Source organism: Ambystoma mexicanum, chromosome 12 (genome assembly GCF_040938575.1).
Source record: "Ambystoma mexicanum isolate Mex_15411 chromosome 12, UKY_AmexF1_1, whole genome shotgun sequence".
Classification (NCBI taxonomy): Eukaryota; Metazoa; Chordata; class Amphibia; order Caudata; family Ambystomatidae; genus Ambystoma; species Ambystoma mexicanum.
Genome location: NC_090936.1, coordinates 1,063,724,157 through 1,063,740,068, shown reverse-complemented (window position 1 = coordinate 1,063,740,068; position 15,912 = coordinate 1,063,724,157). Strand labels below are relative to the sequence as shown.

Sequence of the window (15,912 nt, the reverse complement as noted above, 5' to 3'; positions counted from 1 at the left end):
CAGTTTGAGTCGGTTATTTGCATTGCACGCCCGCTATTCTCCTTACCTCCCTTGATTATTATTTGTGGACGCCTACAAATAAGCCTTAGGGAGGGGTCTGTGCCCCTTGAGTCACTCGGTCGTGCCCTGCCCTTTCTGGCATCTTTTTCAACGTTTTGCTTTTGTTGCATTTACAAAATTTCGCTATCGTTGCTTTACTGGTTCATCTTTTCCCTGTTGCTAACCCTCTAATGTTTTGAGACCATGCATAAGAGGAAATCAACTACCAACGTCTCTCCTAGGGAGTGTTCTAAGGAGGCATTTTACGACACGTTCCAGTCCATTGGGAAAGTTAATGTATTAATCTCCGAAATTAGCGAATTGTTGTGTGATATTGATTGTGAAGCTAACCCTGTGGCCAAATTGGCGCCCTAGATTGAACTGTGCCCTTCTTGGACATTATGCCAATGCCTTTGAGATGGCAAAAATAGATTGTTTCCACTACTAAATTTTGCTCAAAAGGGAAAGGAAGGGAAAAGACTGTTGCTTTGTAATCTTTGGACCCTCTCAAATGACTAATCCTAGAGGAAACTGTTCCTCAAAATACATATGGTATCCTGGACATGCTCTATAATTGTTTTGTTTGATGGTATGTCACGAGGATTATGTTTTTAGGAACCATTGAAGCTGAATTTATGCCTTTTCCAATTTTGTGTACTAAACTTTGCCACTGAGAATGTAAATTGAAACATGGTTATATTTTGTTCGATTCTTGTTGCACACTGTATATATATGTCACTGTGAACTTGTCGTTATTACACCACACACTTGTACCATATACATTATTATTTTTTCAATACACTTAGTTGTATATGGTAATTTGTCTCCAGTTTGGTACATACAGGGCCTAAATTAATAGAGGTGTGGTACAAACTGCAGAAGCAGACATAGACCTTGGCCAACGCAGAGAAACGCTGCAAGTTCCTCAGTAGTCTCCTTGACCAATATTTAGTGAAGATTCAGACAGGGAAAAGGTAGGAACAAGTTTATGACCCCACTAATGTTAGGAGGGCCTTTAACAATCTGTACAATGGGAAAGGGGACAACTTTTTCTTTGTTGGTAATTGTAATCTTTGGACAACTTTTTGATTGAAAAAAAGTCCTGAGCAGGTGGCCGGGAGAAATTATTTACTTTCCGCTGACATAACAAACTCAGACAGCTCAGCCTTGCCAAGTGTTATCGAATATTCGGAGGCTAATAGAAGGGGGGAACACTTATGTTTGTACAGTCCCCAACAACGGATGGGTTGGTCCAAGTTTTATCTGAAAGGGTAGTGATTTCTCCATTTATCACCCACTGTCAGGTTCTGAGTCGAAGGGCGCGTAGAGCCTGCAGAGGAATGGGTTTTACGTCTCACCTGTGTGTTGGGGTCTGAGTTGAAAGTGGTTTTCTTGTTTCTTTGGATAATTCGGGATTCATACAGGAATAATAAGAAAAACACAGGTTTGGCAGAAAGTCACAAAACCACAGCGCTTGGATGAATAAATATTAAGAGTGCACATAGGCTGCAGGTGCCTGAGAGGTGTGGGAGCACTGCCAAGTACAACCCACTGTTGTGGAAACATTTAGAGCAGGGGCAATTCTCAGTCGCACTGCGCCCAAGAGTGCAATATAGGCATGTGTTGCAAGTAATTGAAGAGAGATGTGGTTATAAGTCTGATGGATTTATTTGCAAAGTAGCCTGACGCGTGTTTCGAGTTTAAACCAACTCTTCATCCAAGGCTGTAAATGGGAGATGGGACCTAAGATAAATTGAATGAAGGACAGTGCCAGAAAACTCTCACAGCTTCACAATTGCGGTAATTTCAGCACAGCAGGAAAAGCCAAAGCCCTAAGGGGCTGCTTCCTTTCACATCACTTTGGCTTTTCCTGCTGTGCTAAAATTTCCGCAATTGCGAAGCCGTGAGAGTTACTTGTAACACATGCCTATATTGCATGCTTGGGCGCAGTGCGACTGAGAATTGTCCGTGCTCTAATCCCTTCATGCAGGAATGGCAACAGTCTCCGGACGCCACCCTGCCCGCTGAAATGGACACTGGTCAGGGGGACAGCCAGAGCCAACCGCCTATCAGGAAAAACTGAGTGTGGAAGCAGGCAATGTAATGTAGACGTTAGTTTGTTTCCAAGCAGCCAATAGTTGTAAATCCCATGCGCGCACTGCAAACCAATGGTAGTTCCTTTCCTGGCAGGCAATTCATGTAAATCCAAGGCGTTCACAACAAGGACTGGTCGGGGAAACTAGAAATACCAGGAAAAACCACGGGTATGGAAAGGCCAGAAGGAAGGTCCAGGAAAGCAAAAAAACATGGCACGGCAAAGCGAGAAGCTTACAAGGAAGGCAATTGAAAAAAGGAGCAAGGAATGAAAGGAAGCAAAGTATGCATGGATCAGAAGAGAATAATCGCTGCCAAGGACAGAAAACGGGAGCACTGATTTAAGTGCACCTTAGCGTTGAGACGCTCCAAACACAGCTGATATCTGTTGTGGCAGTGTGATCACACGCCGCATAAGCTGCAGAGCACCATGTTGGACTTTCAGAGGCCTCAAAAGATATAGACAAAAGGGGCACCATCTTGGAACGGTATACTTTGGCTATGTAACTATATAGAAGTCTCCACTTAGACTAAAGGGATCAGTGCTTGAGGGGTCTGTTCATGACGCCCAACCACAACAGCTTTTTGCCATTGACTTAAATAGACCCGGGAACTGATTTTGCAGTCTTGGGTAGTGGAGAGGGTATGGGCTAGGTAAAGGGGTTGTGCTGAGGGGGGCTAAGGGAGGGGGAAGAAAGGTGCCATAAGAGGGTGTCTCCGCCCACTCCTAAGAAAAGGAAGAAGTTAATGGGAAAAGCAGGCACCGTTGGTACTAGCAAATGTATGCGTCCCAGGACCAAATTAAATAAGGGGAACTGGCCATTGGACAAGGGTATTGAGAAAACTATGGCAGGGACACCCTTTGTTTATTTAGTCTTGGGGAACAAAAAAAACTTGATATAAAGTGTGTACAAATTAACAGCCTTCGTTAAACAGCTAGGGGCCAAGCTGGATAGTTTGAATGATGACCACCCAGGTGCATTGAGTCTCTTGAAGCCAAGGGTGGGACTATCTGAATTTCTCTCCTCCTCTAGTGGGGAGTGCTTTAGATAGCCCTATTGAGACTAGTGGCAATCCAAACCAAAGTGGTCCAACTAAGAACACCCATATTGTGGGGGACAGTGATTTGGTCTAAACCGATCACTGATGTCATCAAAAAGTATGCAGAATTAAGTCCCCCGATGTGGCAGACCGGCCCTCGCTCTGCTCACCCCTATAACGAGTCTCGCACTTCCCTTCCCAATCAGTGTAGTAATCGCTTACAGGTTACGGAGGCGGGTAGACTCCATCTTCTCAAAGTCTGTTGCAGTGGTGCTTCGAAGATCAGGAGTCCCCAATCAACAAAGTAATACACTGAATCCGACGCATGAAGGGTTGTCTTTCCCTAATTAGGAAATATATTGTTAATTGTAGACGCCAGCGCATGCCGTGGGGCCTTGTTGATGCCATTCAAATATTCCTAAGGGATGTGTGGTTGGTTCAGGGGCTGCTGACAATCAAATTGAGGTCATACCCGCCCCATGAATCTGAAATCACATTGAGCCAGTCTCCCATCTCATAGCCCGGTTTCCCCCTTGTTTCGAAACCCTAGGGAGCTTGGGTCCAGTTAGGTGTGGAACAACTCCAGCTGCTGCAAGCTCATTTACCCTGCTTGGTGACTGTAAACCTGGAGGAGATTGACCAACTACCATCTAACCTTGAGGGATTGGACCGCACTCCTGGGCTATTATGTACAGTTCTATCCTGGAGCATAGCCAGTCCTACTAGGCATCTTGTCAATAGTGTTTGGCACCTGTTTCTTGAGGGTTTCAACGTTATCGGTCTCCAGGAAACATGGGCCATGGAAGACCTAGATATTTAGGGGTATGTGTCCTTTAACATTAATGCCCAGAAGAAGGTGAGGGGAAGACACTACAGGGGCATCTTGGGAAATCGAGAATGATTATGTGGGTTCTGTGGATCTGAAACAGTTGGTAATCAAAATCCCTGGCCGTTAAACCTGGCTCTTATTTAATCTATACAATCGACCTGATGCAAAAAAATGCCTCTGGGACTAGCGCAACCCTACAAGAATGTGTTACCAACTGGGAACATACAGAAGGTGGAAGATTTGGGTTTACTGTACTGGGAGACTTTAATTTGCAGTTGGAACCTATAGGAAAACTAGAAGGTCCATGGGACGATGAGGACGAGGCTCGGGGGAATTGGCCTACTCAGCGCTCATCCCCCAAATAGAACCCATGATTCGACCCAAATTTAATTTTATTTAGGGCTATGCCCCTGTAATGGTCAATTCCCTTTGGACCAACCTGCAAGGGACACATACTACAGCCCCATTGGTAGTTCTAGAATCGGCTACATTCTTACCCTCCTTTCAGATTGGTACCAAATTAGTGATTGTCATGTAATAAACCAACAGGAAATTTACCACAAGCCTATTGCAAAGAATTTGGCATTTTACCTCTGCATCCAAATCACCTTGTCATCTCTGATCTAATTGTGACAGTACATGCCCGTCGCTCAATCAGATGGGCCAAACTACTTGATTTGAATTATGTATAATTGTTTTCTTGAGCATATTGCGTGTATATGTTTGGATCACGAGGTAATCTTAAAATTTGTGGAAATATGGATTACAATACAACCTTTTGTTACTAGTACCAACCAGCAATTAAAAGCGTGCAAAGAAAAAGGAAGCATGGTACGATGGAGAGTGCATAGAGGCCCAACGGGCGATATCCCTTCATTTAAATTCACAGCTCTTAACTCAACAGAGTCTCATGTGGGTGTTTGCCTGTATCCAGTGTTTTAGTTTGTCGGGCTCCCGTAGTCCTTTTGGCTTTACCCGCCTTGTATATCAATGTTGTTTGTTTTTCTAGGGCTACCCAAAACCCTCTGGATCTCTGATATGCTTAATTCAGGAGGGTATCGGTTGGGCGCCTGCCCGTGTCCAGCGTTTGGGTTTTCCAGGCTGCCATAATCCTTTTGGCTTCTCTGGCACCCTGGGATACAACTGTTTGCCCCTCTCCAGGCCGTTAGCTTTTAGGGAGTGCCCGCTTCCCTTTTGCTGCCCGGCTCTGCAGTTGTACACTTCTCATGTGGAGGTCGGTGATCCGTTCTCTCCACTGCGGTCCGTGACGGTTAACGGGCCGCAGGATGCCATCCTACTGGCGTCTCTCTTGCGATAAGCTCGCTTTCCACGTTACTGCTGCTCCATCTTCCCATCAGAGGCTCGCCTCTGCATAGGATTTTTTGTCCTACATTCGAAGTTCCTCGTCTTCTATGTTTGCTGCCACAAACGAAAGGGGTGTGTCATTCCATTTTGACTGTTGAGCTCAGAGGGAAATACAGCATTACCTGAACCCAAATACATTGCAGTAATGTCACCATTTGTTGAATTCAAAATAGAGGTAACCTCAGTCTTTTCGATTCCCATATCTGATATGATAGTTTCTGATGCTTGTTAATCTGCTTAGAATCACATGCTGTGCATATAATCCGACATACAGTGGTAACTGCAGAGTATTGCATCTTGTCTTTCGGGGACCGAAAGGGGACGTCGGCATAGACGTGTCTATAACACTATCCCTATCGTGACGTGTAGTGTACTCAAAATCCCTCCCGCGCCGAGGTCTCTCGGATTGTTTTTTTCTGCCCAGATAACTGGTCGCCCTATAGCGGAGCTCTTACAGAAAGAGACATTGTTTATTTTATACCGACTTGTCGGTTATTCCCCGTTAAGTCACGTCGGTCACAAGAACATCTTCGACGAAGACTTCAGGGGATTCGTTTACGGCTGTGGATTTCGCGCCTAAGATCCGGCGGCCGAACTTTCCACATGGCCGGGCCCTCTGGCCGACCTTTACAATAGGGAGAGTGGGTTCACGTTGGCCATATTTTCAGTATGTCTTTCCTCCTTCCCCTCTTTACCCTTTTGGTCTGGTGATCTTCCCCTTTGGCTATGGAAAGGACTCCTTTTAGGTTCTACCCTAAGTGTAGGGTCAGATATCCTTGGAAGGACGAACACAGGACGTGCAACGCCTGTCTCCCCTTATATCACGATGAAAAGCGGTGTGCGGCCTGCAAACTCCTTCGGTCTAAGACCCTTAAGGAGCGCTGTGTAAAGCCCTCTTCCCCCACAGCCACACCCGCTGAGAGTGACGGGGGCACCTAAGATGACCAAACATCCGTTGTGGATTTAATAGACCTCGAGGCGGAAACTTCTAGGTCTGCCATGCCCGTCCCCGACCCTTTAAGGCCTGACTCTGGTCTCGCTTCAGGGACAACACCCGGCGACAGGGGCATACAAACGCATCTCACTAAGCATACAACCCCTACACCGGTTTCGACGTCCTCATCGAAAAAGGTGAAAGCGGCAACAGGGCCGTCTAAAATTCCTCGGATCACGCAGATCCAAAGCCTTCCCCGCATCCACAGCAGTTTCTTGCGACTGGGCAATCAAAAAACAAGTAAGGGCGCTACTTCAAAAACTTCAAACGTCGAAATGCGGAAAATCAACGCTGCGACGGCCGCGGTAGGCCTGAAAGTTAAGACTAGGCCTCTAGTCGAAAAACCGACGCTAGGCCCGCTAACGCTGCGGAAGGTAATACACCTACCGATAGACCATCAGAGCAATTATCTCGCGCTTATTCGGCGGTAATGATGATGTAGATAGAAGTGAATATGTTAAATGTTTTCCTATTCTTTTGATAAACCAATAAAACATTTTTATAAAAAGAAAAGCGGGTGCATTTCAAATCCCTGTGTCTTGTACTCATGACTTTTCATGCTGTAGGGCATGAATACCTGCAGCACAAGTTTCACCCTTATGTACCCTGCTGCTCTCTGCACTCTGGGGACAGATTTCTTATTTTTGTGCCTAGATTTCGGTGTGCCTAAATTCGTGGTTGTTCCTTTTCTGTGATGGCTGCCACACTGTGGCATGCTCTGCCTGCTACACTGCAGTCCATCTGCCGTTTAGATGTTTATTAAAAACCTTGCTTTTCTGATAATCTGCACTGAGCCAGTGAAGGTGTTCTGATAGTCTTGTTAGCGCCAAGTTGCCTTTTGGTGTTAAATGTGCTATACCTTTGGGTACGAAATTGATAACATAACATGCGTGTCTGAAAGGCTGTGGCCCTCGCCTCCAAGACTTTACAGTGAGCGGACTGTGGCCCCCATCAGAGTGCCAGGAGCCCATCCATCTGCTGTAGCTGGGAGCAATCGGACTGGCTCTGGTTGCTTTTCTCCCCCCATAAGGAGTGGGATTTGTCCTAGGACGTTATGGATGTACTCCTCTCGGATCAAGGACCTGCCACCAAATCCATCTATCCCTGCAGGTGGCGCCTGTTATCAGCTTGATGCTGGGAGAGGGATCTGGACCCTTTTACTTGCTCCACATTCTCTGTTGGATTTTCTTCTGGCTTTTGCCCGGACGGGCCTGCAGATCGGTACGGTTAAGGGGCATCTTGCAGCCATTTTGGTCTTCAAGAGGACCCAGGAGCAAGGCTCCTTTTTAACAATCCCCACAGTTGTGAAATTCCTAAAGGGTCTTTCTAGTATGTTTGCCCCGCACCATTTCATTGTTAACATTTTTAATGGATGCTCAGTTTGAGCCCCTTCATTCCTGTTTGTTACGGTTGCTCACTCTTAAGGTGATTTTCCTGGTCGTCATCACTTATGCTAGACTGGTGAGTGAGCTCCAGGCATTGTTAGTTGAAACTCCCTACTTGGTTTTCTTCAAGGAGAAGGCGAGTTACAGTCCTTCCTGCCAAAGGTGGTCTCAGACTTCCATCCCTCCCAAAATATCCAATCTTAGTCTTTCTTTCCTCTGCCTCATCCTTCTAAGGCAGAGGATCGTTTCCATCAGCTTGACCTGGTGCAGGACAAATGAGACCAACAATGGTAGGCAGCTTTGCTTTGGTTACGCAGGTGCCCTGGCTGGCAGGGCTGTGACCAAACAGACCATGTAACGGTGGATGATTCTCTTCATCTCGAAATGCTATGATCTGGCTGGCAAGCAGTATGCTTCTGAAGGCCTCGGGGGTTCACTCGACCAGAGGGTTGGCCGCCACCTATGCTCTACAACATGCAGTCCTTGGTCAGGATATTTGGCAAGCGGCTACATGGGCTTTATTGCACACGTTCATGAAGAATAATACTGGGATTACATTTCTGGTCAGGACGCTTGTTTTTGCTGTCATCCTGGGTTTTCTGGTCTAGGTGGTGTCCTTGTTATCCTCCCTCCATGTCATTGCATTTCTTTGGGAGTCTATCAAAGATAAGGAATGGGAGGAAGAAGTCCATTAAAAGAACAAATGAGTTACCTCTCGGTAATATTCTTTCTAATCGTCGTTCCTTCCATAGTTTCCTCATTACCCTCCCTACCGACCCCTCTTGGCAGATAGCAAGTGCACTTTGGTTCTGCGGTTCCACAGTGTCAGTGTGCTAGGGAAAAAGGGTGGAACTAAGGTCACTGTGCATGGCTTTTCTATATATATACTGGCACCTTCTGGTGACAGAAATGTTTCTGAAGAGCAGCTGTGCTGGAAGATATCAAAGATGAGGAATGCGTTGGAGTAAAGTCCATCAGAAAGAACATTCCCGATAGGTACATTATTTGTTCTCTACTTTGTTTGTTGCATTTGCGGTTCTGTTTATTTTTGTCTGAAATGTTTTTAATTATAATCATTAGTTGGCTGAAGACTTTTCATTGCGCTTAAGTAACTAGAGCCAAACCTCTTTCTCTACAGAAATTACTCCAGTTGCCATCAAACAGCATGAGAAAATTACCCCAGCCCGTCAGGATATATTCCAAGGTAAGCGAAGGATAACATTTGCTTGTCCTCATTTAAATTTGCTGTCACACCTAAATAGATTTGATTGTCATCTTAGGAGTGTGGTTTTGAATCCAGGCTGTGCAAGATGGATAATGAAAGTTAACAAAAATAGAGTCCGCATTCAGATCCCAAAGTACTTGGTGAGAAGTTAGTCCAAAAGACTGCTGCCAGTTTTAACCCACTGGGCATGATTTGTTCAAAGGAAGAGTAACTTTCCTAAACTCTAATCAAAAGGCGCCAGCTCTAGCCATAGACAGCAAGGCAGTATACGTATAAATAGTCTTGTACACAAACCATAACCTCAATTTTGCAGCAAGGATGTAGATGTGCACATCCTTAGCAGCAGAGGCATGGGGTTTGGAGGGGGCTAGATGTCCCGTTGCTGTTTCTCATTAACAACTATAGGGATTCTCGAGTTTGAGTTCTGGACACTTTGATATCCTAAAGAACTAAAGAAAAAAAACGTTGAAGTGGAAACGTTTTCAAATTCACTCCATAGATGCAAAATCCATGAGATTTCTGAAGACAAATGTACTATTCGGTGTCATTGGTGTGTCATTAATTAGAGGTTAGTTTAGCAGATTTCTGTTTGCTTAGTGTCACAGTACCAAGCTCCATGAAGACCCAAAGAGCGACATTTCGCAATGAGGGGATTTACATAAGCAACACAACACAGATGGCTGTGCTGTAAATGCACTGTACAAAGATACCTTGCTGAAATGGTCTAAGCGTAACAGAGGTATGCAGGCGTATACTATAGCATGAGAGATGGCAATAAAGATGGGGCTAGTCTTTAAGTTTCCGAGTCTTCCTGTTTCTAGTTGTGGCCTTCCCTTTTTCCCAATCTTCATCTAGCAACCCTGAGTATAGTAATAAGACAACATTCTGAGTGACGCTGCTCTGAGAGCAAATTCTAAAACATTGGCAAGCCCATTCATTCAATGCTGAAGGCATTTTACATCCCTCTTTGCAGCCTCAAATACTGTCTTCTTAGAATCAACATGTTTTTCAATGTTAGGAAAGCCCCATAGTAAGCAACTTTGAGCATCTAATTTGTAAGGTCCTTAGATTGTGGGATTTGGGGGGGTGGAAGAGTGGATGCAAGTTGCCTTTGGAATTTGTCAAATCCTTCATCTTCTAGCCGATTTGTGAATGTGCCATCATATAAAGCAGGTTCAGCATTGTCTCTAGATGGTGTATTTCTGAAACATATGCATCACTTCAGTCTTAAATACATCCGTCTTTTTCCCTGTAGAACAATTGGCTGCTATTCCAGAGTTCAAGAATTTGGGGCCGTTGTTCAAATCCTCAGAGTCTGTGCAGCTGACGGAGGCAGAGACTGAATATTTTGTTCGCTGCATCAAGCATGTGTTCACTGATTACATTGTTTTCCAGGTATGATGGACCATTTTCTGATGTTGCATGCTCTCTCACACAGGCAGTGTATAAATAACAGTGAAAGAGGGTTGGGTCTTGTACATCCTTTTCATAGTTCTGGTTTTCACGCCAGCCGTATGTATTCTGGTATATGTAGATAGTGTCTCCTTCTGAGTATGAGGCTACAAGTGGGGGAATGCAATGTGCTGTTACCCAAAAAGCTTGGACTTGCTGATTAAGATGCCTAAATCATGAGGCCTCTTTCTTAGCAGTTGTGATGGAAAGGTTCTAGGGCACAGAAATGTGTGCCTTCTGCCTATGCTGGATGAAAGTCTTCTAACATAGATGGACATGGTATCAAGAGAGATTTAGGAAAGTCCTTCCTTTTGTGCCCAATAAATGCCAGATCCCGGTGGTAGCCGCACTTGTCTTGAGTGGTTTATATTACTGCAATTCGCTGTATCTCGCCCAGCCACGTTATTTGGTTAATCACCTTCAGCTGTTACAGAATGCTGCTACTAGAGCTATTTTACGGCCCTCTTTTGGCACCCACACGATTCCTCTGTTGAGGCAGCTCCACTGGCTCCCGGTGGAAAAGCGATTTTGTTTAAGTCCTTGTGTATGATCTACTGTGACTTCAACGGCCTGAGACCGGAATACATTCAGGATAAATTCCCCCACTATGCTCCAACTCGCTGTCGCTGTACTCAAACCGCATTTCTTGTTGTGGTCTCCCACTTAAAACTGGTGCGCACGGGCAGACGTGCCTCCTCGGTTGTTGCTGCTATGCCATGGAACACCCTTGCTCTGGCATTGCGCAAGACGGCCAACCACCTTGCTGTTAGGCAACATTTGTATGCAGTACCCTTTGGGAACACTACACACAACTGACTACAGGTGAAAGCAAACCAACCTTTGGTATAAGTCTGTACTACACAGTTTTGGTAGAGGTGCTGAGCAGCCAGGCTTATCAAAAGAGGGGAATGTGAGCAGTAGTGCAGTTACAGAGGTCTACAATCACAGGTGTTCAAATAAACTCTTACACTCAAGGTTTCTTGGATAAATACTTATTAATTCATCTATCAGTCAGTTATAAAAAAAAACATTCATTAGAAGGAGGCAATCCTATATCACACACAAATAAACTTCAGTACTGTACACTCTTTTAAAAAAAAAAAAAAAAGGTAAAAGTTATCAGAACATTAAAGGCTCCAATTAGACAGTGCAAATACTTTGAGTTCACCAGAAGATTCAATTCAATAGGCTAGGCCAAAGTCAATGGGCTAAAGTCTTGGATAGGATACAGCAGTTCTGGTAAAGTATGTGCACAAGTTCTCAGAAGTAGTTTGTAAAAAGAAGAATCATATGTTGGGTCACAAGCTGATTAGGCCTGCGAGTTGCAAATGTTTCAAGCACTTTCACCGCGAGAGCCAAGTTCTCTCCGTCTTGTTTCACAGTAGCTTACAATGAAGAAAGAGGCAGCTGATGACTTATGTTGCTGGCAGTTCCTGCAGATTTCGCTGTTCCTGGGCCTCAGTCATCGGGACAAGAGGGAGGACGTTGGAAGACTCCTGCACTGCACATGAACTGTCAAAAGCTTGCAACTGGCAAACTTCAATTCTGGTGGCTTTAAGCAACGCACCCTAACTGGTGTCCCTCTCCCTGGTCCCACGGTTTCCTGCAGTGACTCTGAGGAAATTCACCAAGCTCCGATATGGGTGCCCAGGGGGCTTACTTTTGGAGTTGATTGGTCCCACCAACTCATAGTGAGAAGTCGTCCTTGCAGGGGCTTCTTTGTCAATTAGAACTTGGCGATTCGGACCTGCAACAGGGCTTCACCGGGCGAACCAGCTGTCCAGGAGTTGCAGCAATCTTCAAGCTCTTCTTCGGTTCCTTTGTCCAGTGGTCGACTCTACCTTCCAAGCCAAGAAACTCGCCTTTTATTCAGTTCTCTCCCATTCATTCCAGCCTAGTTGTCACTCACCCAGCAGGGTGGCTGTCCTTGCCAGACAGTCAGCCAGCCAATCACTGTTAGGCAGAATTGTATGCAGTACCCTCTGGGACCACCACACACAATTGGGACTACAGGTGTAAGCCAAACCAACCTTTGGTATATGTCTGCACCACACAGTTTTTGGTAGCGAGCTGAGCAACCAGGCTTATCTCAAGCGTGAATGTGGGCAGTACAAGTTATTACACAGAGGCCTTTCAATCACAGTGGTTCAAGTAGACACTTATACTTGAGGTTTCTTGGTAAAACACTTATTTATTACACAATCATTTAGAAAACATTCATTAGAAGGAGGCAACTTAATATTATATAACAATGCACTCCAATACAAAACTCTAAGCTTTTGAGACAGTTTGAGCTCCCCTGAAATAGGAGCCAAATGGCAGTTGAGTTACTTAGAAGTGAGCAAAAAGGCATAAGGTAAGTAGAATAGATTACATATACTTGTTAGACATTGCAAATAGTTTGACTTCACCAGAAGAGTTCAATTCAAGTCAATAAGCCTAGGCCAAAGTCAATGGGCTAGTGTTCTGGATAGGAAAGAGCAATTCTGGTATCAAACAGTCTTTGCAAAAGTTCTCAGAAGGAGTTTAGGCAAAAAAGAGTCATAAGTTGGGTCACAAGCTGATTAGGCCTGCCAGTTAGGAATGTTTCACGAACTTTCACCGCCAGAGTGGCGTTCTCTCAATCGGGTTGGCACAGTACCTTAGTATGAAGAAACCAATGCAGCTGAAGTCGATGGTTCCTGGCAGTTCCTGCAGAGCTCACTGTTCCTGAGCCTCAGTCGTGGGGACAAGAGGGAGGACATCGGGGGACTCCTGCACTGCACGGGATTGTCAGAAAATGCAAACAAAATGGAGTGACTTCAGTTCCTGTAGCTGTAATTCAAGCACACAAGCTGGTGTCCCTCTCCCTGGTTAATCCTAACCAGCCTTGAGAATGGTATCCAGGTGGCTTATGAGTTGTTTGGTCCCGCCAACTCAAAGGGAGAAGTCGTCCTGAAGGGGCTTCGCTGTCGAGATGAACTTGGCAATTCGGACCTGCAGCAGGGCTTCACCGGGCAAACCAATGGTCCAGGAGTTGCACTACCAAAAATCATGGTAGTTTGTTGTAAAACCACTGCCACCAGCCATTCTGAGAGGAAAGGGTAGCATTTGACTGCTACATGAGTATCTAGACACATGTGATACTAAGTAACCCCTCCAGCACTCTATTGTAAGATATGGTGTGCTGGCTCTAGGAATTTAAAAGACTAGTAAAGTCAACTTTACTTTACTTACTCTGGGAAACAGTAATTTATACCAGAGAAGGTAGTTAAACCTTGGCAGACTCCGTTTTCAATCGCAATTTCTGCAGACAGATCTCCCTTCAAGTTTAGCCTCACTTGATTGGTTTGCCGGGTCATGCAAGGCGTTTAGGATGACTAATAGGTCTTTGGATATCCACCAATTACTTAGCTTAATCCATAATTTTGCTCCATTAACTCCATTAGATCACAAGCTTTAGGTAAGTCTATTAGGGCCATATGAATTGGTTTTTTGGTACTCATGGTACTTTCCTCAATTATGTTTATTAGTATCCGGCGAGGGCACAATCAGAATGAAAGAACCATTCTGATTGGCCCTCGCCGAGGCATTAACCGCCGGGAATCCCTCGGTCGGGATTCCTTTGCCACTGTCCCCAGCAGGGGGCGTGGCAGCCCCTCCAGCCAGTGAGGAGGCTGGAAGCGGGGCCATCCCTGCTCAGAGCCTCCCCACGGCTGAGAGGCTGCCTTCGGTCCCCGCCGGGGACTGAGGTAAGGCTTCTTTTATTTCCCTTCCCCTTTCCTTCTTCCTCCATGCCCTCCCCACCCCACTTAACTTCTTGCTCCTTTGTCCCCGGTGGGGGACGATGGCAACCTCCAGCCGTTTTTAGACTCGGAGCGGGGCCATCCCCGCTCTGCGCCTCCACACAGCTGGAGGCTTCCATCGTCCCCTGCCGGGGACCTAGGTACGTTATTTTAAAATGTGTATTTATTTTTTCTTCCCTCCCAACCCCACTTACCTTCTTCTGTCTTCTTACGGGAATGGACACGCTGGTGGGAACACTTGTGTTCCCAGCGTGTCTGCTCCCGATGGCGGTGTCCGGTCAAAGATTTGAATCCAAAAGGATTGAATGCCATAGGATCGAGTCAATTTGATCTAAAACAAAAGGGTTTAATTTTTTTTTTTTTTAAATCTATATTTTTTTGGGTTTCCGTTTTGGAAACAAAAGTGGTTTTTACCACAAAAAGCGGCGTTGGGGGGGGGAGACACCCCGTAAAAAAAATAATTAAAAAAAATCGACCCTTTTGTTTTAGGTCCTTTTGATTCGACCCTTTTGTCATTCAATCCTTTGCATTCGAATCTTTGACCTATAACCCCCTATGGCCACCATGAAAAGGGAAAACGGACTCCGTTTTTCCCTTTCCCGGCAGCCATTTTCTTGGTCTTTTTTTTTTTTTGTTTTTCTTTCCCGAAACGCTAGAGCGTTTCGGGACAGAAAAAAATGATTATAGTGCCCCGGTCACGCAGATATTGCGGGCTGGGGTACTAATAGCTATATGCCCCTCGCGGCAGTGGCATTAACGACTCTGGTAATGCCCCTGCCGCGAGGTGCATATTGTTTAAATATGAGCCCGTTTGCTAGTGTTGACAATCCCTTGTGAAAGCATGTTTGTTGTTAGATAAAATTCCTCGAGACTGTGCCCAGATTTCGAGCTCCTGCAATACCATGCTTGAAAAGATCTTACTGTCCGAATCCAATAAAGCGATGGGGCGATAATTGGCTGGATCTGTTCTATCACCCTTTTTTATAAATGGGGATCACAATGGCACGTTGCCAGACCTCTGGCAGGGTTTGGCTGGAAACTATATTTTTGAAAAGTCCAAACAGTATTTCTGACCACGTGACTGGATCTGTTTTGAAGATTAAGTTGGTCAGGCCATTTGGCACAGCAGATCCAGATTATCTAATAATTAGCCCTTCTATCTCTGCTCTCTCTATATGTAGTTCCCATTTTGCTTCTCTCAACATATTAAACGATGAGGAGTTGGGTTCTGTCAAATGTTCTGTGTAGTATTTGACACACATTTTTTCAGTGATTGTTACAGATTGTTGTTAACTTTGAGATTGCGTCTCTTTATTTATAATCGACCAGGGGTTTCTTGCATTCATTGGAACTAGCGCTTGTAGCATTATTGCATCATCCCCTGTAACACCCCTTGTAGCATCCCCTGCGTTGTGGGCTCTTGACCAATTACAATGTGTTAGAAAGCTCGTAGCCACTTTGCGCGAGGCCTTGATGTTTTAGCTCATAAAGATTTCTAGTGAGAGTGTTTCTTTTTTTTTATATATATATATGTCTATTCATTAAAGTTATGTAGGTGGTTTTTTACATATAAGAGGTCTTTCTTTTTGGGGTTTCCGAATCCCACAGGAATTTAACACAGCTGCCCGGCGACAGGAAGTTCTGTCCTTCACGTTCAGAGCTATCCGCTTTCAGATTTCCAAGCTTTCTATTCAATGTGGCAC

General features: G+C 45.1%; 1 protein-coding gene across 2 annotated transcripts in view; it reads left to right on the top strand.

Moving 5' to 3' along the window:
• The window catches only part of COPG2 (COPI coat complex subunit gamma 2), a 621,430-nt gene that overhangs the window by 393,359 nt on the left and 212,159 nt on the right, over positions 1-15,912 (top strand). For both annotated transcript variants that reach the window (XM_069629620.1, XM_069629619.1), the window contains 2 exons: positions 8,886-8,951; positions 10,228-10,367. In XM_069629620.1, coding sequence (XP_069485721.1) covers positions 8,886-8,951; positions 10,228-10,367 — 206 coding nt within the window. The remainder of the gene's footprint in view (positions 1-8,885; positions 8,952-10,227; positions 10,368-15,912) is intronic.